General features: G+C 43.9%; 1 protein-coding gene across 1 annotated transcript in view; it reads left to right on the top strand.

Moving 5' to 3' along the window:
- Window positions 1-461: 461 nt before the first annotated feature.
- ppp1r9a (protein phosphatase 1, regulatory subunit 9A) overlaps window positions 462-24574 on the top strand; it is a 57140-nt gene continuing 33027 nt past the window's right edge. Inside the window, exons 1-4 of the mRNA XM_069681516.1 lie at window positions 462-569; window positions 1874-3401; window positions 21076-21208; window positions 21925-22045. Coding sequence (XP_069537617.1) covers window positions 2016-3401; window positions 21076-21208; window positions 21925-22045 — 1640 coding nt within the window. The 5' untranslated portion in view covers window positions 462-569; window positions 1874-2015. The remainder of the gene's footprint in view (window positions 570-1873; window positions 3402-21075; window positions 21209-21924; window positions 22046-24574) is intronic.

The raw sequence follows: 24574 nt of genomic DNA, 5'->3' as shown, positions 1-24574 counted from the left end.
CATACCCTCCCTGGTCCTTGACCCTTTCCACCCCACCCAAACCCCATTGATGAACAATAAGCAGCCAGTAAAGTTACAGTGGCAGTGTGCTGGTATTTCTGCCACACTGCAGCTCACTGAAGCCCCCTCCGCGCGGCAGATTATCGGACCAAACCATTGCAGCATTTCAGGTTTTAGCACCTGTCACATGAGGCTTTACATTTGCAAATCACCGGCTATCATTCCAGCTAAGTATATTTGCTTTACTATACTGCAGAGGCTTATCCGACTCCGCCGTCCTGCTCACGCTGCCACAGTGCAGCTCTGTCTGAGATGAGCTGCCAAATCGCACCAACACCCCTACAGTGCGACTGGCAGCATCTCCTACTGCCTGCAATGGCGTTGTAGCGGCTCCAGTGTGTCCAAACCTTTCTGTAGTGGCGATTCAGTCCGGGACTATTCACGAGCGTGGGAGAGATATGTTGTTTTTTAAACCGTTTTGCATCGAGAGCATCCATATTTTCCACGAGTGTGCCCTCCGGATTACAGTTTATTTGTATCACGCGTCAAACGAAGCCGGAGCCATGAATGTAAGTCTTTTGTTTTTGTAACATTGGGGCAACATCGCTGTGGTTTGTGGTTAACACTTAACTTAGTCTCATCGTTATCATAGAGGAAATCAGTCATTTATATTTATACCTGTGCACGAATCTGCACAGGAGGGAAATGTAAATAAATAAATGTTTATCAGTGTCAAAGGGGGGGAACCTGAGCTGTCATGTTGTGTGCGGTGTGGCTGATGTGCGGCTCTCTGCCTGTTTGTCTCATCCCACTGACACAATGTTAAAGCCTCGATTTCATCTTTCATTTTTTAACCTCTAACTTAAGTTCATTTTCCCTCAATGCAATATCCTCCAAAGCAGCACAGGGTGTTCCTCAAGTTCAAACACATGAATATTTGCACAAGGATTTCTCATAGGTGTTATGATGGACCGGCAAGAGTCCAGCGTGGTGAATAATGAATACTGAAACAGGACATTTGCGGCTGCTGCATCCATACCGTCCAGGCTGTTAGATTCAGCACAACTTAGATTAATGGATTGTCCGTGTCCCAGATGAATGTTTTTTTCCTCATGCTAGCTTTATTGTGTCATGTGTAATGTATTTGCAAACAGGATTAAACATTTATGGCTGTAGCTATGGAATATTTAACTACATCCCTGCTCTAACCCACTGATACTGTAATTGTAAGCAATCTGTAATCTCTGCATGTAAAGCAAATCTTTCTATTCATGAAATGCTTTTATTTCTGACCCTTGGATGGTTTCAGCTCATTTGTGGTGCATTCAACAGCGTCTCTGTTTAGTACAAGCTGTAACTACCATGCTATGCTTTGTCTGAGGGCTGGCATTAGGAACCTACATAATGTCATTGATGGTTTAGAGAGCTGTGGGATGTGGTGGCAGTGTACAAGGGTAACAGCTTACTGTAGTAAACAGAGGGAGTGGGAGAGAGAAAGGCAAGAGGAAAAGGGAAAAAAACAATGTTCACTACATCGTAGCACCAGTGAAAGAGCTCAAAGCTTTACACTGGGTTCTACAGTGAGTATTGATTAGAGAAGGTAAACAGTGCAGCAGTGCTGAAAAGGCAACATCATCAGAGAGCTTTTAGAGTCAAATAGGCTTTCATAACTAGTTCCCATTTACTAAGAGCTTTATGTCATGCATTAGCATCTGTAACTCATTTAGTCCCAGTGTTTCTGAATAGTGTTCGCTGGAAGGCGAAAGCTTTTTTAATCATCATTTAATCATCAATATAGTTAACTATCAAACTCGTAGTCATGCTGTGTTACAGAGGGATTCCTCCTTTATAACATCTCTTCTTATCTTTGTAGGTGTGACTGGGCCTACAGGATCTATATAATCAGCTGGATCAGATTAAGCAGCGCTGCGGTAGGTCAAACTAGACTCCTAGCTCCCACTTTCTAATGAGGCCACGGCGATGCTGACATCCCCTCTGAATCCAAAGACGACATCATGCTGAAGACGGAGGCCTCGGGGGAGAGGACCAGCCTCCGGAGTGCCTCCCCCCACCGAAATGCCTACCGAGCTGAATTTCAGGCGCTCAAGAAGGCCTTCGACCAGCCTCGGATCGATGGAGAATCCAAGCCCAAAGACCTGGACCGGGTCAAACAGCCGAGGGGCCGCCAGTATGGCTCCCATGTCAGTCGCATTAAGGACATGTTCATGCAGATGGGCACTGAAAATGCAACAGCTAAGACCAAGGCTTGTGAAGATACCTCACCTCAAAAGCTGGTCAAGCCCACCAACTTCATAAACAAGGCCGATGGGTCGGTGATAAAACTGCAGCACTCCTCTTCCACTGACAGGGTCGGTGGTGCCGGAGCAAAGTTCTCTGAGACCAGGAAGCTGTTTGAGCAGCAGTCGCGCGACCAGTCCCAATCACCAGTCTTTCCATTAGGACGTGATAAACGAGGTTCCCATGAGCACCTCGATGACTGGCGGGGTACAAGGTCTAATCGAGGCAGTACGGACTCCCTGGACTCACTTTGCTCCAGGACGGAGGCCTCCTCACCAACTGTTAGTCAACTCAGTGCTGTTTTTGAAAACGTTGACCACCACAACCAAGGGGTGCACTACAAAGGAGTCAGCAGGCGGGCCCTCTACTCACCTGATGGGTTCCATCGACATGGAGGCGATGCAAGTGAGGATGATTCACGGCAATCTCCAGTTCGTGGAAGCTACCGGCCAAAGGTTGGGGGAAAGTTTCCAACATCTTCTTCTGCTGAGGACCTTCTGAGCCCCAGTCCAGGGAGAGAGACCACTGAGCTGAAACCACTACCACAAGAGGAAGAAGACCAAGTAGACAAGGTTGAGACGGGTGCAGATAGACAGCATCTCCCTGGGGTCACCACCAATGGAAGCCAGGTCAACGGTTCCTGTGAAGAAGATGAGAAACCTTCCAAAACAAGAAAACATGCAGAGGATCTAGGGGTGTCCAAAGCTACAAAACCTAAAGATGATGCCGTGATAACCAACAAAACTTTTGAAGATGCAACCCCTGAGCCATTACCGACCCCAACAACCCCTGCCAGGGAAAGCCAGGAGGACGGGGACGGTTCAAGAGAAGACAAGTCGTCTGAATCACCTAAGGACGAGGTGGAAGAACATGACGAGGAATACACTGGAAATGAGCGTGTGATTTTTAACGCAGACGGGGACGCCTGTTACCAGGGCTGGGGGGAAAGCTGCACGGATCCCGAGGACGACCTCTACGGAGACGATGAGGATATCGTCTACGACCCTGGCTCTGACCTGACGGAGATCCCGGGTCTTCCGCAGGAAAACAAAGATGACATCCCTCCAAAGAGGAAGATCTGCTTCAGCACGTCTCCTATCACAGTAAGTTGGACAAAACTGTAACGGAAGCTTTAATTGTGTAAACCCATTGAACACAATCCAACATAAAAGCCCTCGTGCAGCTCTTATCAGAAGTAGGTTAAAACAACAGAGAGCTGATATATTCAGAGCTTCCTTTTTATGGGCTCGTATTTGTAGTTACTTTTCAACCACCCGTTGTGGTTAGCTTTGTAGTTTTCAATTACATTTTTATGAGGTCATATGATCATGATCTTTTGTGGTTTCATTTCCGTTTTCAAACTATATGGAAGATAAAACAGCAAATGAACGTATAGGGTAGTTGTTGCTCTCTGATCGCAGGGGTTGTAGCTGTTTTGCGATGCAGAGCTTGAGGGTCAAAACATGGCCCTCTGGGACATTGACGTGTTCATAAGCAGAACATCTGTGCATGTGTTAGTCATGCTGGTTCTGCACCCACACAGTTTTCACACCAGATACTGTGTTTGTTTTTTCCAAGCAGTCCAATCTCTGTGTTTTGAACGAGGAAGACATTTATTAAGCTCTTTGATGAGGGTATTTTGTACATTCATTTGTACAGAATATATAGGATTTAAAGCGTGTGTATCTAGTATGTAACCTTGTTGTGTCCGTTATGCTCAGTGGCAACAGATTTCCCCGGGGGGTTCAATGGTTATTATAACAACACATTAACATTTAATTTATGTAAAAAGGTCAAAGTTTCTGTGAAAATACAGCCATGTTTTTTTCCCAAACAGAAATAGCAATAATGTAGTATTTGTTGCATCATCTGCTTTGAAGTATTTATATTCAGTTTACACTGCTGAGTTGGGACACAATGCAGCCACTGTTGTTTATGTAATGGAAAGATGGATTTGGAAGATTATGGGAATATTTGTCAGTCTTTATCCTCAAGCATTTAGGATCAATAACTTTAACACTCGTAGTAAACAATGTCCTTTAGGTTTTTGTCCTAAGTGAATTCATTCTAAAATTCTCAGCCTGTTTGCATACAAACAGTTTGTGCACAAATGGGTATACATGACAAATGAGGGCAACACAATGGTGTATCTTTAAGCTAGGTTTCTGTATGTAGGATTTTAAGCAAACACAAACATTCCACAGGTTAGGAACAATCCTATTAACGTGCTGTAACGAACCAGGACAATTAGCCCAGTTATTCTGAGGAGAAAACGTGATGTTGGCTCATTAATTATCTTGCACTGTCTCTGCAATTAGCTTCTTTCTCTTTTTCTGCCTCTCAGGACTCACCACACGTGCGCGAAAACACACAATCAAAGGCTATATTTTAAGAAGGATGTGAATTATAAATTATCTGACTTCAACACATTAAATTATTTAATATTTTATGTATTTTTGACCTTAATTTAGCAAATATAATTGTCATTTTACAGTTAAAGTAAGCACTACAAACATTGACAGACAGACGATGCTTCTCTGTTGTTGTCTGTCGTTTCAAGGCGTCTGTCTTCTATGAAAAGGAGCGACGCTCGTTCATCATATGGAATATTCAAGAGAGGCACTGCCCCCCCCTCTCTGCACAATTAGACATGCACCCCTCCCACTTCTCCATCATACACCCCCTCCTCTCAGCACACGAGGAACAAACAGGGTTCTGTCTTTTGTTCGTCCATATAGTGAAAGGGACAAAGCTATTTTCTCAGCCCTCGGCCCCGCACGAGTCCAGCTTGACCCCTGTGGGGCGAGAAAGGCAGAGAAGACCGCCTGTTTATAATCCAAATACTTACCATTCCCTCCCCGTCATGTAATATTTCTTAGTCCTGCCCTGTAAAGCGGATAAATAATTTCAACATCCCGGCTTTGAAAGCTTATTTAATTTAGAAATCATCTTGGCAACCACAAGGAGAAGATGAAACGCAACCAGCTTATGGCAACATTTTGTAAACATGCAACATCGACTTATGTTTGAGAAGGCGAATCCAGATGCCTTGTTGACATCACGAGCGTTGAGTTTATAAATCTAGTTTTTATCCATGCTAACACCACGTAGCTCGTCGGTTAGCCTTTAAATTGGGTTGCATCTCGCACATAGGGAACTTCACTGATATTTTTCTTTTTGTCTCAAATATGCAAACACTACAAGATGTGAAAATATTGGTGCATCACTCACTACAGGATACAAATGCTGCATGTGCCAGAGGGAACAACGTAACAAATGATGTTGAATGCTCACACCTGATATCAGGGGAAGCAGATGAAAACAAAACAGAACCGGACCAGCTGTAGTAATGTTTGCAGGGAGAAAAAAACGCTCTGTATGACAATATGTTTTAAGGACAGCCAACACAGGTTGTATTTTGAGATATTGTGAGATGTTATCTCTTGTTTGCTGTTAACAGAAATTTGCTAGCTAACGTTAGCCTCATGGCTAGAATGTTCGCCGTTGCTCGAAAGACCGTGAGTGACTGTCTCTTTAAGGACTTCTCTCTCCCTGGCTATGGCTGTTTATGTTCAGAAAGTACTGACTTTATCATACTTATTTGTAATCCCAAGTAATAAACATGTTTGGTATATTCCGGTTTGCCTCAACGAGTCTGTGAGGCAAATGGATCTGTGAAGCTCTTACATTACCTAAAACATCTGGGCCGTCCGATCTGTGACAGAACTGAATTTTTCTAACCGTGGTGAAACACTAACACCCCTTTGCAGTTTGTTTTTTTTTACACCTTATTACCATCTATAAAGCCAACACAGGTCCTTCCCAACCCTCCTATCACTGCCTGTGGTGTAAATTTCTTTCTCCTTCATCCTGATCAACTGACGGTCGGAGAATCTGAGCTGCTGTGTTCACATGCTGTGGTTCCACATGCACATTTAAGTGCTGTTTGTTTACCTTCTTCCTCCCGCCGCTGTGCTTACCGGCCTTTTGACCATCTTTCTCGGACATAGGTTCAGTTTTACTTTTTCTTCCTCTTATTTCAGGTCCACAGAGATTTATTTTTCTTCAGCAAACTTGACACCTGACAGCATTCAGGTCCTACTGTTTTCTCCGTGCTGCCACAGCAGCCTGTGAATGTGACGTGTGGCGTTTGATTGAAGGGGAAAAAACGGTGCTTCACTGCTAAAATGCTCAAAATTTTATTTCAGTTTCAGTTAATTTACTGAACTTGGGATTTTAAGTAGGCAAGCTACAGGTCAATGATATAAAAAACACCCCGCGGGTGGCGTCACATAACAGCAGTGTTGCAGTCATGCGGTAACCGTCACAGCCCTGCGATCCAAACCAGATTTTTCTACTGATAATCGGAGGGGTGACTCGAGTATACTGTCGGGTAAAGTCTTGAAAATTATTGGATGAATTCTCACAAACATTGTGTTATCAAGTGATCACCCCCTAAAACACTTGTGTGATTCCCTCGCCTTTCCTATTGCGCCATCGTAAGGTCAAAACTTCTACTGCCCAGGGTCAAGTAGGTTTATGACTGAATACATGCTAAACCAGCCCCAGCTGTACTGCTTGTTAATTGTACAATGTTACCATGCCAACATGCTTAACTAAGATGGTAACCATGGTAAATGTTAAACCTGCCATGCATTAGCATGTTAGCAGTGTATTTTTTAAGCATGATAGCATGTTCACTTTAGCATTTAGCTCAGTACTGCTGTGTCTACAGTAGGTACATCCTCACTGACCCTGTACCGTGGCTGTAGTCTCTTAGTGTTTCCCAAACACATACAAGTTTTTTTTTCTATTAAAGATTACTTCCACATCCTTTCACACAGTTGTAACATCCTGACTGACCCAGTGAGAAGTGACTGCTTTGAGCTACCCGAGGCGAAGGCAAGCCTGCTCTCCCGAAGGCTCTGACCTACAGAGGAGAATCAGATCTCATGTTCATTCAAGCACCCGGTTTCATCCTTGACATTGGTACCTCTAGTTTGCTCGTTCAGACAGCAGTATTGTTTCTAGAATCAAAGTAGATTCAATCTTCTATCGCACTTTTGATGTCCTGCTGTCAAAGTATGTTCTGTGCAGCTGATACGACATTGAGAGCAGATGTTTGATCCCGAGGCATCACGCGCGTCTCTGCCAGTGTTCAGGTCCCCTTTGTGGCTCTCTCCGAGTTTTTAAAATTTCAGCCTTGATCGTTTAAAAAATCCTAAAAGCTTTTATCCCTCTCACACTTGTTGAAGATTTCTTTCCACGCAGTGTTTTTTTTGTTTCTCTCTGTGCACTCCGTGAGTTTGACAGAAGAAATCTTCTCCCTCTGCATGCCGTCTGCTGTTTCAGTCTCCTCTCCCTCTCTACGTGAATGGCATTTATATTGTCTTTTTAATAATACTTTTTGTGCCTGTAGAGAAACTGCATTTTCATCAGCGGAGACACTGTGATAACTTAATGGAATTAAGCAGATGTGATGAGTGGAGCGCTGCTTAAATGGCCACTGAAGTGTGTCTGCAATCAGCCCCTGTGTGCCGCGTGCTGTGTGTTAGGGGATCATAGAGGCTGGCGTTTTGTCCATTAGATTCTGCTGCTGCTCCGTTAGCTGAATGCTGAATAGCATAGATTTGAGCTCAGAGCTATAATCAATATAATAGATGTTTGTTAGTCCTCTTCTCTGTGGCTATGTTTTGTAGCTCAGAGACTTTTACATTTTTATGAATGTCCTGTATTACATGTTTTGACTGTGGGGTTATTCTGCTACTTTGGATTGATGATTGGGCGCATTTGTTTTTTTTGTGGTCTGTAAGTCTGTCTTAACACTTTCCCAGGAGTATTTTGTTTTTGAAGTCGACGTTTCCTGTATTTAAAAGGATGGGAGGTCAACACAGGCTAATTTGAGGTCACTTACATGACTCATTTGCCTCACACCAGGGGCGGGGCTCAGGCAGAGGCCCCAAATGAACTAGATTAGCCACCCCTAGTGCCTCCACAACCAGGGCACGAAGTTGATAGCAGTTGGCTTATTAGTATCATGGATAGATTACTGATTGGCAAAACATACGTTTTGACCACAGGCTCTCTTAGTCTCATGCCCTGTGTCTGTGTAAAGAATGAGGGATATTTTACATGTCTAAACCATAGACCATGTATAAAATGATGGATGACATGACAGCTCCCTAAAAGTGAAGCCAAAACCTCTCTATCGCCCCCTGCTGACTGACTGCAGTATAGGTTATAAACCCCGCTTCCTCCATGTTATCAGATGGGAAGTGAGTCAAGCTAAATACATGGTTTCTGTCATTATAGTTAGTTCTTATCATGCTGATTTATGTCCAAGTGTTCATTTTTTTGACAAGTTTACTTCTAATTATTTGATGCTGTAAAAAGGATGATTGACAGCTCTGTTGACAAATACGGCTCCTGCAGCCGATCTGTTCCTGATTAGCAGAGTAGAGGAGGAAAGGTGAGAGGAGACGTAACTAAAACAATCACTACAGTCATTGAAGTTTACATATCTGTGAACGTCTGCTTCAGACCAACACAAGGAGCTGTTCTGCTGTTAAACACGCAGACTTGTGTGATCTCTACTGCGCAACTGTGGCTCCAAATTACGTCACCTACGCAAGATGGCAGCGCCCGCCTCTGGGGTATTTTGGCTTCAATTTCGTACAATGAGAGCAGATGGAGACGCGTCGTCCATCTTTATATAAGGTCATTGGTCTAATCCCAGAATCCTCCATTATCATACGCTGTCCATTAGATTTGTTCTGATGCCAACATCAATATCTGTGCTGTAAGCCAATTATTTATTGTTGTTATTCACTGTTTTATAGAAGTGAAGAATAGCTGATTCAGGTACTTTATCCCATGATGATAGCAGAGAGTCTAACATTTGTCAACGTAAGCTAAATATTACTCCAAAAATCCCACCAGTGAAGATATGATGTGGCCAGTATGCATGACTTCTGTTTCAAGGGGTACCACTAGTTTTGCTATGTAGGATTACTCCGGCTTCCTCCCACAGTCCAAAGACATGCTCGTTAGGTTCATTGGTGACTCTGAAGTTGCTCGTAAGTGTGGGTGTGAAAGGTTGTCTGTCTCTGTGTGTCAGCCCTGTGATTGACTGGCGATCGGTCCAGGGTGTACCCCGCCTCTCGCACAATGACAGCTGGGATTGGCTCCAGTCCCCCGCGACCCTGAACAGGATAAACAGTATAGATAATGGATGGATTATTAGTATTGGCCCTGCAGCTATTTCTCGTATCCCTCTGGAATCAGACGGATACTCAGTATCAGCCAATACACCATTTGAAGGAAGGTATCGGAAGATCATTATTTGGAGTTACAAATAGCAGCTACTTTTTGATGGATACGAATTTTAAGTTGTTTATTTGGCCTTTATTTATTACACCGAATTATCAAATGTCAAAGTTCTAAAGTTTCTGAACACACCCCGTCCTCAGACTTGTGTTTTAATGCGTGCAGATAAGATCCCACTGTAAACACTAAGCTACAAAGACAAACTACACTTATTTTCTTGCTGCTTTTGCTGTATGTGGGTTTGTATCTCAGGCTGCGATACATCAAACCAATTCAAGGCCCAATCTTGTACTTTTACTGGATCTCGAAAGAACATAAAGACAAAGTCGCTGATGCTTTCAGAGGACATCGAGAAAAAGAGAGAAAATGCCAACTAGCTCCCTCCAAGTGCTGCTCGGGCTTGCCAGGCCCAAAGAGACGGTAATTCCTCTTGAACATTTGGGAGCTCATTTATAGCAGCAGAGACTTAAAGCCTACCCCGTCTTCCTCCTGTACGTGACTGTTTAAACCCAACAATGCTGCTCATGTGTTCATGCATTAACAGCAACCATCTGTTTGATAACATCCTCCTCATCCAGAGCGTCACCCAGCACCGTCTTCTTCTGCACAAGCTGAAATGAGATGGCCTCCAGCCAGCATCTTTGCTTCCTGTCCGTGTTCTCTGATGGACAGGATTGCTCTACTTTAGGGCGGCCTGTCCTTCTGGATGATGATGTATGTTAAACAGCGTGACTTGAAATTTTGGAACCGATGCCGACATGGATTTTGGCGATGTCGTTTTTAAATAGTATGTCGGTCTTCAGAGCATTGCTACAGCTTAGCCTCCTTTAATATAGTCTTCTGTGGCGGCAGATGCCTTTGCAGCCAAGAATCCAATTTGCAGACGTAATAAGAGCTCGCAAAACACGGAAAAGGAGCTGGTTAACACAATTTATCCATATTATTTCTGCTACAGAACGTTCTGTATCTGTATCCGGCTCGTTGCTGAGGCGTTCTTACACCCCAAATTTATCTCCTCTCTGCCCAAGTGATTTCCCACTGAGAGCTGAGGCGAGCTGGCTGTCAACTTCCTAATTATGCAATCTGTGGCTGCTGGGTATAATGGTAGAGTCGAGGGTTTTGTTCGAGACAGATCCAGCACACAGCGGCTATATAACAGCTGACATTTTGGTTCGACTGGAGCGGCTGAGCACAGGCAGTTTGGGTATTTTGGTTAAGCTCCTTTTGGGGAGGCTAAGTCTAAAATCTTGACTTCCTACCAGAAGTGTTAGACTTGCAACCAAAAATACCCCAGCTGTAAATTTTGGTGTCGTAGATTACAACGAAAAGCAAACTGTCATCATGACTCCGAGGATTTCTCCTTCCTCTCTTATCTCTGACAGCTACATCTTCTCCAAACTCTCTGTTGGGTTTGTGCACATTTGTAGCTCAGTCGCTCCATTATTAATGCAGCGGTGTTTTTGTTTGCTTGTTTCGGTGCCACCTGATCCTCCCCGGGGGATGCATTTTTAATGATCCAGGAAAGGCGAGACGGGACTTTGCGGTTTTTGAGGCTGGGCGGTCGCAACACGGTGAACTGTGTCTTAAACCATCATCCAGCCCACACCTACACAATCACAAATGTGCCGCTGTAGTTTTTTTTTATGGCTGTAAAGAACCGCACGGTCTCTCAGTGACACAATGTTCTCAGTGTGCTGAGGAAGATTCAGACTGCTGCACTGTCACCACGTTTGTACTGAGTCACGATTAAGGTTTACTGCCTGATTTTAAAGGCTGGATTTACGTCCTAAAAACCAACCGTTGCTTCTACTTTCTCACATTATTGGAGATCTGTGCCACCAGCAGATTTACTCCACATCACACAGAGCGGTCAATAGGCTGTGTAGAAATATGAACACAGAGGCTGCCAAGTCATTGTTGCAGCATAATGGCTTGCATAGCATAGCGAGTGGGCATTAGAGCGTCAGTACTGTAACAAGCAGCGTGTTGTTGTTGTGTTACGTCTGATCCCACTCACTATACATGAACAAGACGTGTAATAAAGCGCGGCTTTGTCTGCAGCCATTCAGTTGTTTACAATGCTTAAAAGCCGGCCTTTTTCTCTCTTTACCCCTCGCTCCCTTTCCCTGTCTCTTGTCCTGTGGCTCGGTTTGTTGGTGGGAGTCATGGCACCCAGTGGTCTCGTGACATAGGAACAAAACTTTTTGAATCGGTCCAGTAATCGATCAAAGTCCGTCCACTAAAAGTGTTTTTGCCTCAGATTGTTACTCCAGGTGTCCGACAACATTACCGAAAGGATCCCTACAAAGATCGTCCTTTCAGTCATGTCAACACCCAAATTTGTGAAAAATAGGGCCCAGGTTTAAAAAATGCGGATCTAAGTACCAGTCTTGTCATTGAAGATGATTGATTGATTTAATTATGAGCCTGTTAGGCGTCAAAGAGAGGCCAGGATGAGGAGAAATAACGGCCACAGGAGAGACATTGAGCCGAATGCGACGAGAACCAGAGGAGAACTGGGCAGGTGTCGTGGTGAGTGACTGGCGTTAGCTAACGCTGTGCTCACAACACAACCATGCAAAGTTTATCACATACCAAAGGCTACACCAAATCATAGAGTAGTAGCAAGTGGGAGCATTAATACTTAGCCTTTACAGTAACTAATTGGCGAGTGTCAGCCTATATCAGTTGTATTTGCCTTCCATAACGCTAAATCCGTGCTACGCTTAACGATGCTACAGCGGTGTGTGAGAGAGAGAGAGAGACAGAGAGAGTGCAATGACAATGTTTCCTCATACTTTGCTTGACAGGTTGTTGATACTTTGCGTTTCCCGTCTCTTCACCTGCACAAAATGCACCCAGGCACGAAAGCTAGCTCGGCTCCTCTTCCTGTCTGGAGAGCGGTGGGCTCGATGTCAAGCTAGAATTTGTGCAACCGGCACAAATGCGATAAAAAAGCATCATAAGAACTGGTGAAATGCAATGTTAGACTACCGACATAATATCTAAACAATACGATACGACCGCTCAGGCTCACCACCACCTACTTCTGCACGCTGAGCTGAGGCAGAGTCGGACACCGCGAGTCCCTCTTGTGTAATGTTGAAAAGACAGCTTTACTGAAAACAGCCACTTTTTCCTCTAAATTTGTGCCCTTATGTCGTGTAAATAACGTGAAATTAAGGATTACTTTTTCCACAGAGCAGATTGAGTATTAGTAAAAAATGTAACCTGCAAGTTGCTGTCTAAGGGGAAAAAGAAAAAAAGGCAGGCTGCTGAAAAGAAGCTGAAAAAGCTCATTTTGAAAGAAAACACTTCTCTGAAATTAAATCTAAGTTGCCCTTTGAAAATGTTGGGAGGGTATTTCTCTCTCAGATCTCCAGTCAGGGCGTCTGCTCTGTATGCAGGAGCTCCGTCTGAAGTTAAAAAAAGAAGCGCTGACATGCTCGATTGCAGCGTTCCCCGAGATGTCAAAAGTCAGAGTCACTTTCTCAGACGAGGGCTGATGTGTGGCCGCGATGACAGAAAGGTCGACCGGGCTCGACTGTAAAACCCTGTACGTATCTCTTTAAAGAGACGGTAACTGAATGTTTCACTTTGTATCACATATTTCTCACTTTCTTCCAATCTTGCCCTCTGTATATCTGTCGCTCTCAGTCTGTTCTTGAAGACATGAAGTCACTTCCATCATCAGCAACTCTCTCGTCCCGTCAGCATCCAGACACTTTCCTCAGTACCTGTCAGCCCTCACACCGTTTTGTGTGTGTGTGTGTGTGTGTGTGTGTGTGTGAGTGCGTAGGTGGGCGTCCACAGGTAATGGAATGTAAATGTGCTGAGTTGTCGCAGCAGACTGTGTGTGTCTCTGTGTGTGTGTGTTCGTGCCAGGCTGCTGTAGTTAATCCACTGCAGGGTTTTCTGGGCTCGTGCCACGACAGCAGGAACATATCTCCTGGGTTTTCCGGCCTCTCTTTGCCCCGGGCAGCGTCCACTGTCTGGAAGGCGCAAGGGCGGGCACGGCACTGGCACCAACACAGCGAAAGGCCCAGTTTAATACCATCAGAGGCGGTTGGCCGGGCATGGGCGCCATGCCGTGACATCTTAGGCAGGGACTCAAACAACCCTGGAGCAAATTACCCCTGGCCTCAAAGGCTCCTCAGCTTTTCTCTTTTTTCTGTTTCCTTTCTTTATTTCTCTCTGATTGCCTGTTTCACTCTTCAATAGCCTCAGATGCTGCTGCTGCTGCTGCTGCTGTAACCCGTGAATCATATGAGTCATGCTGTTTCTCTCTCTCCGTGGAGATGCATCCTGTCCTCCATACTTCCTTTTTATTTACCACTCCTCCATTTTCCCATCCTCTCAAAGCTTGTGCATCTCGTCTTCCGTCCCGTTGCCTTTTTTACGCCTCCACGCCGGTGACAGCCGCGGCCGGAGGCATTGTGTTTTCGGGTTGTCTGTCCGTCCGTCCCATTCTTGTGAGCATGGTAACTCAGAGACGCCTCGAGGGAATTTCTACAAATTTGGTAGTGACGACATTTTATACCCAAAAGGTCAAAGGACAACTTCACTGTGACAACATAATCTTCTGCAAAACACTTTTCTGGCCTTTATTCAACGCCATAACTCAGGAACAGAAGGGGACGTTGTTATATGTCAGATACTGAATTAGTGACACTAATCTTTGGTGCCCACCTTGAAACTGGTGATTGTAGATCTTCTTAATACCTTTTAAAGTGTTCACTGCATGAGTCTGGACAGACATGAAAGTAAACTTGACTGGTTGGCATAGGCATACAACCGTGAGGCGGTAATTCTAGTTTGTCCCAGTCCAACATCTCTGTCTCCAAATTTACCTTTCCCCTTCCCCCCCCAGAATCAGATGCTCCCTCATCCTCTCTCCTCCCCTGGGGGTTTGTGGGTCCTAAGTTAAACCATGCTCCATTGTCTCAGAGGGGAGCCTTCAGGCTAGCCCAACAGTTACCCAGACATACTGCCAGACATGATTTGGCTGAGGGTTTGTCTTTTACCACCAAAGGCCGTGAGAGTTATCTTGATTCAGGACACCATGCCTGCACAGACATGCTCCTGCCATAACCAGCTGCAGACGCACACACGCACACAAGCCTGCCTGTATTGTTACTTAAATACCTGATGTGCATTTTTAGCGCACATACTCAAGCACACCTACACCTATACAAGGAGCACAGGAAGCTCTTACACCGAGTGAGGAGGACTCAGCTTTAATGGAGTTACAGGCTGAAGGCATCTGCAGGCACAGCAGCTGCAGCAGCATCCACAAGCGACAGCAAAAACCGCATTTTCAGAGAAGTCAGACTAAACTCCCTCCACCCTCCTGCGAGGCCTGGAGATCAGATAACAACACTGACAATCTGTGGAGGCACAAGCAGAACTGCTGTCTGCACTTCGGTGCCAGTAACTCCTTTTGTACGGGGTTTGATTTACTGTCAAAACACAGAAAACTGGCGTGTGTGTGGGTTTAATGTCCGGGGCATTGATCAGTTTGTTGAATGGATGGAAGAAACGCGGAGGATGAGGAGAGATATTGGTTGAAACAGCGAGGAATGACACAATGAGAGAGAGTAGGAAGTCATTATCAGGTTTGACAGTTTGTATGTTAGATCTCAGAGAGGGAGGTGTGCATTCATGTGTACTGCATGTGTGTGTGTGTGAGCGTGTGGGTGGATCAGAAGAGTTGCTGTAAGATAATGAGTGCATTTACTGGCTTCCATCACATCTAAAGGATGTTATGATTCTCCTGCATGTTCATTATGTAAACCAGTTGCAGAACAACGTATAGATTAAAAATTCTCTGCATGTAAAATGAACTCAGGAAGCAGCAGCTATTACCCCAGAGTCTATAAAACTATTTAAAACCATATTTTAGTAGTTAAATATGTGCTCATCCACCTGAAACTAAGGCACATTTATTTAAATAAATATATAATAGGAGCTTTATTTTATTCAAAGTTGTGCATTAAGCTTGAAAGAAAGTGCAGGCAGTGTAGAGGAATATATTTACATGTAAATGCGTGTGTGTTGTGTTTAATCCTCCAAAAGACTATTCCAGTTCAAGTCCAGAGAGGCAGCACAGGAGGAGACGACCAGCTACACTGCAGTCGCATTAAGTGGTCGTCCTTGTGTGCTGCCTCTTCAGAAAACATGGAATTCAATTTGTATTAAAGAGACATAAAGGCCTGAATCAGCACGAACCAACTGTAGTTGAAAGTAGCATTTTGTAAGCTGCCTGTCATCTTGACGTGATGGGGATATAGATTTCACAGTGATTAAAGCACATGAGGGTGAAATGCTCCGACAATGCTGTTTCCAGGGATCATTTTAATAGATTTAAATAGGTCAACATATTGATATGTGTCATATTAAGTTTGATGGAGCCGTCAGCATTTGTGTAATCTCTTGAGTCTGTCTCTACAAACGGATAATGATGCATTATTGTCAAGTTTAAACTGCAAATCCTGTAAAAGTCAATAAAAATCGAGTAAAAAGCATGCCAGCAACTGGGCCTAAAAAAGACTAAAATTCAACAGCCATATCAGCTCTTTTAGAGTGTACTAGGTAGTTCTTTGTGCTAAAACTTAACTGTAACAAGCTAACATGCTAACACCAGCTCCTTTTAAACAGCTGCTTGGAGACAGGACTGTTGTTACGCTAACCGCTAACTGTTGTAACCGCTGTTACGTCTCCCCTGTCAAGTCACACACTGGGACAGAAGTATCACGTAGTTTTGTTGTTATGCGTAAATTACGAAGGTGGGGTAACGGCGGAACTTCGTTATGGAGGATCTGTATCAGCTAATGACAATGTTACAATGCTAATGTTTAATAGGTTTGATCTTTTGAGTGTCAGCATGTTAAAATTTTTGAGTGACAGCATGCTAACAAGTTTGAGTGTCAGCATATTAACATTTTTGAGTGACAGCATGCTAACAATTTTGAGGGTCAGCATGCTTACATTTTTGAGTGACAGCATGCTAACAAGTTTGAGTGACAGCATGCTAACATTTTTGAGTGAAAGCATGCTAACAATTTTGAGTGACATGCTACCCCTATTATGCTAACATTTGCTAATTAGCATTGAACACAAACTACAGCTGAGGCTGATGGGAATTTTGGAGGCTTTGCTCTGATTCTAATGTGATGGCGGTGCTCGAGAATAAGTCATGAGTCCCATTTTGACTGTCTGAACCACACTCCTGACACTCTATCCATTAGTTGTCGATGTGTTTCAGTAAAATACAAAAATGCCAACTCATGGTGCATGAGAGGAAAAGTCAGGGGTTGAATAAAGTCTACAAAAGTCATCATTTGGCAATCATGAATGCATCTACCAAATTTAATGCCAATCCATTTAATAGTTATTGAGATGTTTCAGTCTTGACTAAAGGACTAGACTGACCGACCAGCTGACTAAGCCAGCATAACTAAAGAATTTCCATGAATGCCAGGCATATACTGTATGTACATATATTGTATGAGTATAGACAATATACCTGTGTTGTGGAAGCAACTCCATAACTGCCTGCTCCACAGCTGTAAGCTTTGGCTGCCAGCTGCAGACCCGGTCCTGCTCTCAGCTCCCTGTTGTATGAAAAAGCAGAAGGCAGCAGTCTCCGACCAAACCGCCAAGGTTAAACTCAGTTGCACACGTTACTGTGACATCTCACATTCCTGTCTTTTTCTTTTTTTACCTTATCTCTCCTGTTACTTCAAATGAAAAGTGTTTTTTGGCTTAACAAAATCCAATTATTGTCAGAGAACAAGAAGATATTACTCGTTTCATTATTGCAAACCTTTTCTGCCCTGGTTGACCTTCACATTTCAGCTCCTCTGCCTCTTTTATTTATTTATCTTTTGTTAAGGAGATGTCATTTTGGCGCATTTTCCTTCTTAGAGTGCCTGAATATTTTCCAAATTGTCCGGCCATGGCCTTTCCTCCTGGGGATCCCAGGTGGTGTTCAGACAATCAGGAGAAATAAACTGGTAATTTCCTATTTTAGAGTCAGACAGGTTCCTTTATCTTGTGAGTAAATGCTGCAGTCTGTCTCTTTATTTCTCTTTCACTCCTCTTCCACCCTCCTATTCTTATTTCCCCTGTGCACGCTCTTTCATTTATCTTGTCCCTCCCTCCCTCCCTCTCTCTGTCTCGGTCACCGTTGCTCTCTTGTCCATCCTTTTCTTTCACACTTCATCCGTCTGTCAGATTTTTTAGAATTCCCTCTCCTGCCCTTTTCTTATCTCTCTCCATCACTGCGCCGCCTCTTCTCCGCTTGCTTTCTCTCACGGATCCACCGTCATCTGTCCTCATCTCTCCTCATGACCTCTCTCTCTCTCTTTCTCCCTCTCTCTCAAGTGACCGGCCACATGCTAATGTGTTTTCAGATAGCTCACAGTGACAGAGAGAGGCCATTAGAGAGGGTTCTGACTGCCAACGGTGGCATCACGTCCAGGACATCCAGGACAGTGCGAGTGCTGGTGCGAGCAATCGTCAGCAGTGTGTGTGTTTGTGTATGCATCTTTAAATGCGATGTCATTGTTTGTGTGCCCATATATTATATTCAATGCTCAACTATATGTACATGTTTGGAAAATATCCGCCTGTGTGTGTGTGTGCATAAGGGCGTATCTGTGTGTGTCTGTGTGCATGCTAGAGTTAATAATGCAGCGCTGTTGATCACCCTGAATGATTGATGACAGCTAGGTCATGGATAAAGCTCACGCAGGCTCACACAGAGGAAAGAATTAAAACCGACCCTGGCAGCATCACGCTACATCAATGTGCCCAAGCTGTGAGAGACACAGAGACGTTTATTTATTTATTCATCCACCGTAGTTTATTGTGTTTATCATGCCTTAAGAAATCAGTCAAGTCCATGCTACATCCGCTGCAGCTTTAACAATGTGTAACTAAACGCACAAGCTTGACATTTTTCATGCATTTTTTTAATGTTTTGAACCTCTTGTTGTCGTGACCTAACACGGCTTGGATCTCACATACATGCAAAGTGACAAACATTAAAGGAGCGCCCCTGGAAAAAGCCACTGTCAGTCAAAGCTGGTGTTCTCTGTAGTCGATAGAAGCAATAATATTTGAAATTGGCACCATAGCTGTGGTGAAAGTTGTATAAACAGCTTGTGGTTTCGGCCATTCTACATTCCTACAACACCAGGAGAACATACTGGTGGATCGTTTAAGCAATCTTCAGGTCTGCAGTCTACATTTCAAACCTGACCATTTTGACGAGACATGACATCGGAGGCGGGCGTCCTAGATTGAGGAAGTGTAGTTTAGAAAGCTTGCTGGCCTCCGACAGATGACATGTTTTACGTAGTCTGGTGGAGGTTTTCCATTGGAGAAGTGGATAGCGTCCTCCAAAGGCACAGAGCCAAATTGCATTGTTTTTGGTACCATAATGGCATTAGCTCCTCATAACAGCATGATAGGACTGAGGCTGAAAATCAGCGAACTGGCCCTTTAATCTTGCTTTAGGCTCTAATCCATCCATGTGATGTGACATGACGCCTTATTGATCCCTACTGAGAACGTATTTCCTCTTTTCACCCAATTCAGAGAGGTCAGGGCAATGAGAGTGGCTGTGGTGTCACTAATGCAGTGGTTCTCAAACTTTTTCTGTCATGCCCCCCTTTGGAGACAGAAACATTTCCAGGCCCCCCCGCCCCAACAAAATTGTCATAAATGGGTCAGGTTTAACTTTTATCGAAAGAAAGGGAAGATCGTGACCATTCTTTTCACTTTTCTCTGAGTAATTTGCTGTGCAAAAAAAGCTGCATCAGATTTTATCAAATAGAAATATAATAAAATGTGCAATAACCTTTTCAGAACAATAACAATGAAGTTCAAGCTGTGCTAAGAAAAGCAACAAACAGATTTATGCTGCAGCTGCCAGACTTTTCAGACGTGTAACACAGACAGGTCTCTCTTCATCTCCTACCATATTTGCTGTAAATCCAAGAGCAAGATAAGCATCCTCATATGTTCTTGACTTCTTGGATTTTGGCGGTTGGTCAGCTTTAACGCCGGCCGACGTCGTCTTGTTGGTATCTGACGCGTCAGGTGTTTTTGTTTTCGCCCCTGTTATATATTTGTCCATTGGCAATGCTAGATTTTCTCTGTGTGTGTCTGAATGTGAAATCTGTCATGGAAATCACCAGGGCAACGTGTTTGTGTACTGTGCCACACGAAAATGAGTCCGGGTTGTCCAACGTCAAAACATTCCGCTACATTTTCCAAAACAGGAGCGGTGACGAGCCCCCCCGTCATGCCGCCATTTTGAGTTTGAGAATCACTGCACTAATGTGTTAGAATCGGAGGGAATGAGATGTCACTTGCCTCCATGTGATCACAAATAAGTTGCATGCAGTGTGTGAATAACTTTGACAATGATTGACGTCATTCAAGATTCACTCAAGACAAAACAGCGAAGCATCTCCCTGAGCTGGGTAGAGCAGAATAAGATAAGATCAAAATTAAACGAAGATAGAAAATAGAATAAAAAAAGAATAAATAGATATAAAAATAGTCGGCAGAAATACAAACAAAATCGATGCTGCTTGATAGAGCTCAGAGCCGCAGCGTCCTTGCGCACCGCCATCTTGCACCGTGTCATCCAGCTAAAGGTGTGATATCCAATCAGAAATCCCTCACATGCTGGAGACAACACCTTGTGGAGACGTCGCTCAGATTCTCATAACAGCAGCTGCAGTCACTGTGGGTGTGCAGGTGCCTGTCTTACTGTGCGACACACAGACAATTCCAGTGGCGCCTATATGAGCAGCCCAGCCTGCCTACGCGTTTGCGTGCATATTTACGCAAACCCTCTTCATAACCTTGCACTTCAGACGCGACAACAGCGTGCATGTTTGACTCTACTTGTGCACAGCTCTGTCTCCCCTCCTCCTCCTCCTCCTCCTCCTCGCCCTCTTCCTCTCGGGCAGCAGTGAGAGCGCTTGGCAGGGACGAGATGTGAAGTGACGGTCGACTCTTGCTGCGGAGGAGAGGGTGCTGGGAGAAAGGCCTCCCTTTCCCCCATCGCCACATCATGTTTCTTTACAGTTTCCTGTTGGTTCATGGGCTTTATCTGTGGTTGTAGTTGTGGATTTATTTACCGCACTGCTGTTAGCTTAATTGTGTAAATAATGCATTGGCTGGGAACATAATGGCTCTAATTAGCTTCCATTCATATTCATAAGAATGACTCCGCAGGCAAACAAGAGAATAGAAGTGTCTTATCGCATTTGTATGAGTTGATAAGTGTAGCTTTGTAATCTGTGTTGTTTTTATTGAAGCCATCAGGTACAGTGTCTCTTCTACAAAGCTCAATCGAACAATCAGAGTAATGCTGCTGTAGTTTCACAAACCACTGTCTCTCTGAAATGCGATCCAACGTCTATATTCCAGGTGTTCAACACCTACTCCAACGAGGACTACGACCGGCGAAATGAAGAGGTGGATCCGGTGGCCTCCTCCGCAGAGTACGAGCTGGAGAAGAGGGTGGAGAAACTGGAGCTGTTCCCTGTGGAGCTGGAGAAAGGTGGGAAAGAAAATCTGAGAATGTGGAGGTGGATCCTGTCAGTTTCTCGTTATACCCAGTAGACAGAATCACCCACATATGGGATGACACTTTTTTTCTAATTAAAGGTGTGATATTTTTATTTTCCTTCTCTCTATCTAGGTTCTTGGTTTCCTTCTGTTAGTTTCTCTTTGTCCGTTTTTCCTCATCATCTCTTTGAATCATTTCCTAACTATTAATGATAAGGCTGTCTAATTTAAAGTATTCTACTGCTTTTAAGCATACTTTTTTAAAGGAGCAGGTCACGAGAGTGTTTGTACTAATTCCCTTGCTGAGCTACAAAGAGGTGATATTTCATCTCCTCCACTCGTCTTTTTCTGTTGATTCTTTCCTGTGTTGAAATCCAATATTGCCTAAAATAGACAACTCTAGATGGTAGGGTTTCACCATCCACTCACATGTTATGTAACCTTACAAACTCATGAATAGTTAATGCAGGACACAGATAGAGAGAAATTCCCATTTATATGAAGGCCACCATGCTTGAGTAAACATCTCCTCCTCTTCTTCTTTAATAAATCAACTGTTTGAGCATATTCATCCATTTACTCGTCCATGGATTCCTGAGACAAACTGACTTTTTCACGCTCATTGGAAAGTTTGAAAATGGACGCCCATAAGGGAGCATTTGCACCATCACACACGTGAACTCCTGCATGTGTTCTGTGTGTTTCCAGATGACGACGGTCTCGGCATCAGCATCATCGGGATGGGTGTCGGTGCTGACGCAGGCCTGGAGAAACTGGGCATCTTCGTCAAGACCGTCATCGAGGGAGGAGCTGCTGAGAGAGACAGCAGGTGAGATCTGCTTATCTTTCCACCTTGTTCACACGACGGCCGTTTTCCTTTGACGTCATACTGGGTGGGAAGTGCAAATGCTGTTATAGAGGTTTTACTGCTGGATTCAAGGCTTGCCAACCGTATTAAGAAATCTGACAGCGTTTCATTACATTGCTTCTACAATGATCAGTAACTAAAAGGTCAAGTCAAGTCAATTAATTCATAAAGCTCATTTAAAAACAGCAGCAGCTGACAAAAGTGCTGTGCAATGCATAAAAGAAGCAATGCATAGAAACCAAAGCGACGAGACAGAAGAAAACACAGCAGGCAGCCTATTCAGGATGTGGGGAAATGCTACCATGCACAAGTATGTTTTGAGACGAGCCTTGAATGACTCAACAAAGGGGGCATACCTGACCGAGGATGGAAGGCTATTCCACAGTCGAGAGGCCTTGATGGGGAAAGCGCGGGGAACCACCAGGAGACCTGTGTCAGAAGATTGTAAAGGTTTTGTAAGGGCTAAAGAGATACAAACAGTGCATCCTTAAAATCAATCCTGAAGTTGACTGGAAGCCAGTGAAGAGAGGCTAAAATGAGACTAATATGCTCCCTCTTCCTAAAAAGACATTAGGTAGTAAAAATCTGGAGGGACACTGGGCAATAATTCACGGTAAAAAAAACACATCCTTTACAAACCATTAGGTACCAAAAAGTAAGCTAACAATAGCATCCAACCCATTTCTGGCTAACATTACAGTTAGCTAGCTTATGTAATGGTTAACTAGCTTACATAGTGGTTAGCTAGGCAACAGTGTTTGGCAGTAACGATGCTACTAATAGAGACGTTAGTACTTTAACTACATTTCTCCGTAGCTTGGTGGTAGCTTCACTTTTTCTGAATCAAATAGCGTTTCAGTAGCACCGTTCTTTGATCTATAAAGTAGTGCGGTAGCGTCCACACACTCCAACTATCTGGGTAAAAAATGTTGTCATTGGTGATTTTCCTACTTTAAAACCATATAAATAATTTAGCAATCATAAATTGCAATGTTTTTTTTTTTACAAAACAATGGGGCAAAGTGAGACAAATGCTGTGGTGTAAATTGAGCCAGCATGAGATAATGAAGTTAAGCTTCTTTCTTTGGTAAAAAGAATTTGCTTGTATGTAGCTATAGTTTATAATTAAGTAAAGAGTAAAGTAAAGAGCAGTCCAAATAAAATACCATAATAACAGCATTGTAAATGAAAATAGCTTTAAAGTAGCTAGCTACTTTTGCCGTGTTGCTGTAGCTTAGCCTGCTACATTTTTCTGAGGGGTAGCTTCAGTTTAGTGAAGCTAAATTGAATAATAACTGGTAGTTTAGCGCACTACATTTCATAAGTAGCTTGCCCAACACTGCTAGACATACTGGCGATACTACTGTATCGGGTAACACTATCAAACAGAAATGCTAGCTAGGAAGTTTTGGAATGCTAACGTTAGCCGCTGTGTAATGGTAGCTAATGAGTCATCACATAAGTTATTTTAGCTTGAAATATGTCGAATTGTCGCTCCAGATTTTTATTGTCTTTTCAGTTGCTGACCAATCAGCATTTAAGCTTCTCTTCATGAGTGTGATGTCATAGGATGGCCGTCATGTGAATACATTGATGGAGGTACGAAAGTTATTACTGATCGAGGCATAACACAGCAGATGAGAGTGCAGGAAAGCTCACTGTGTGCTTGGGAAAAATGATGCACCTGTCACTTATGGTACAAAAATACACACAGCAATTAATCGGCTATTTTGTGTCCACTTTCCTAACACTACCTTCCCTACCACACACACACACACACACACACACACACACACACACGCACAAAGTAACACTCTGTCCCTGTCAGATTTAGCAGCAGGGTTTCGGATTAAATCTGCTGGGAGAGGCGCACTCTGGGACATGAAGCGTCACACAGGACCGTACTGTGTGAAGGTGTGTGTGCTGTGTGTTGCAGAGACATTGCATTAGAGTGTGTTATTCCTTTTCTGTGCTAGTTTGCAGAAGTTAGGCTGTAGAAAGTGAGAGAGTGCATCTATATTCACGGCATGTCTCCATCTATGTCCCTGGATGATGTGTGTGCGTGTTGCTGCGAGGAAGAAGTGTTGTGTCTTTGTGCATTATATGATAAGCGTGAACAGTGCAGAGTAAGCACTCAGTCAGGAGGAGAGGGGGAGATGACAGCTTCCCAGCAGGAGAGCTGTGTTGTTCTGCCTCTAAACCAGCAGCTCCTACCTATTACTGTATGTGTATAGTTCAGGTTCCCCATAAACAGATTAAACAACTTGGCACTTCCATTCAGAGCAGTATGAGAGTGTGAGGCACTGTAAGCTCCACGTACACACCGGAAACCTTGGTGCGCTGAGGTTGTTTGTGGTAGGTGTGTTTTTCCTTCGAGGATTATTTTTTGTCTTTTATGCAGCAGCAGAAACACATGAGAGACAGATTAGTGGAAATGTAGCAGAGGGACGGGGGAGAGGAGCGTAGCGAGCGAGGGAAAGAAACAGCTTG

This window comes from Semicossyphus pulcher, unplaced genomic scaffold (genome assembly GCF_022749685.1).
Source record: "Semicossyphus pulcher isolate SPU_LCO1_2020_fin unplaced genomic scaffold, fSemPul1.0.p SCAF_5, whole genome shotgun sequence".
Lineage (NCBI taxonomy): Eukaryota > Metazoa > Chordata > Actinopteri > Labriformes > Labridae > Semicossyphus > Semicossyphus pulcher.
The sequence above is the reverse complement of the archived record's forward strand: the minus strand, read 5'-3'. Positions and strand labels throughout refer to the sequence as shown.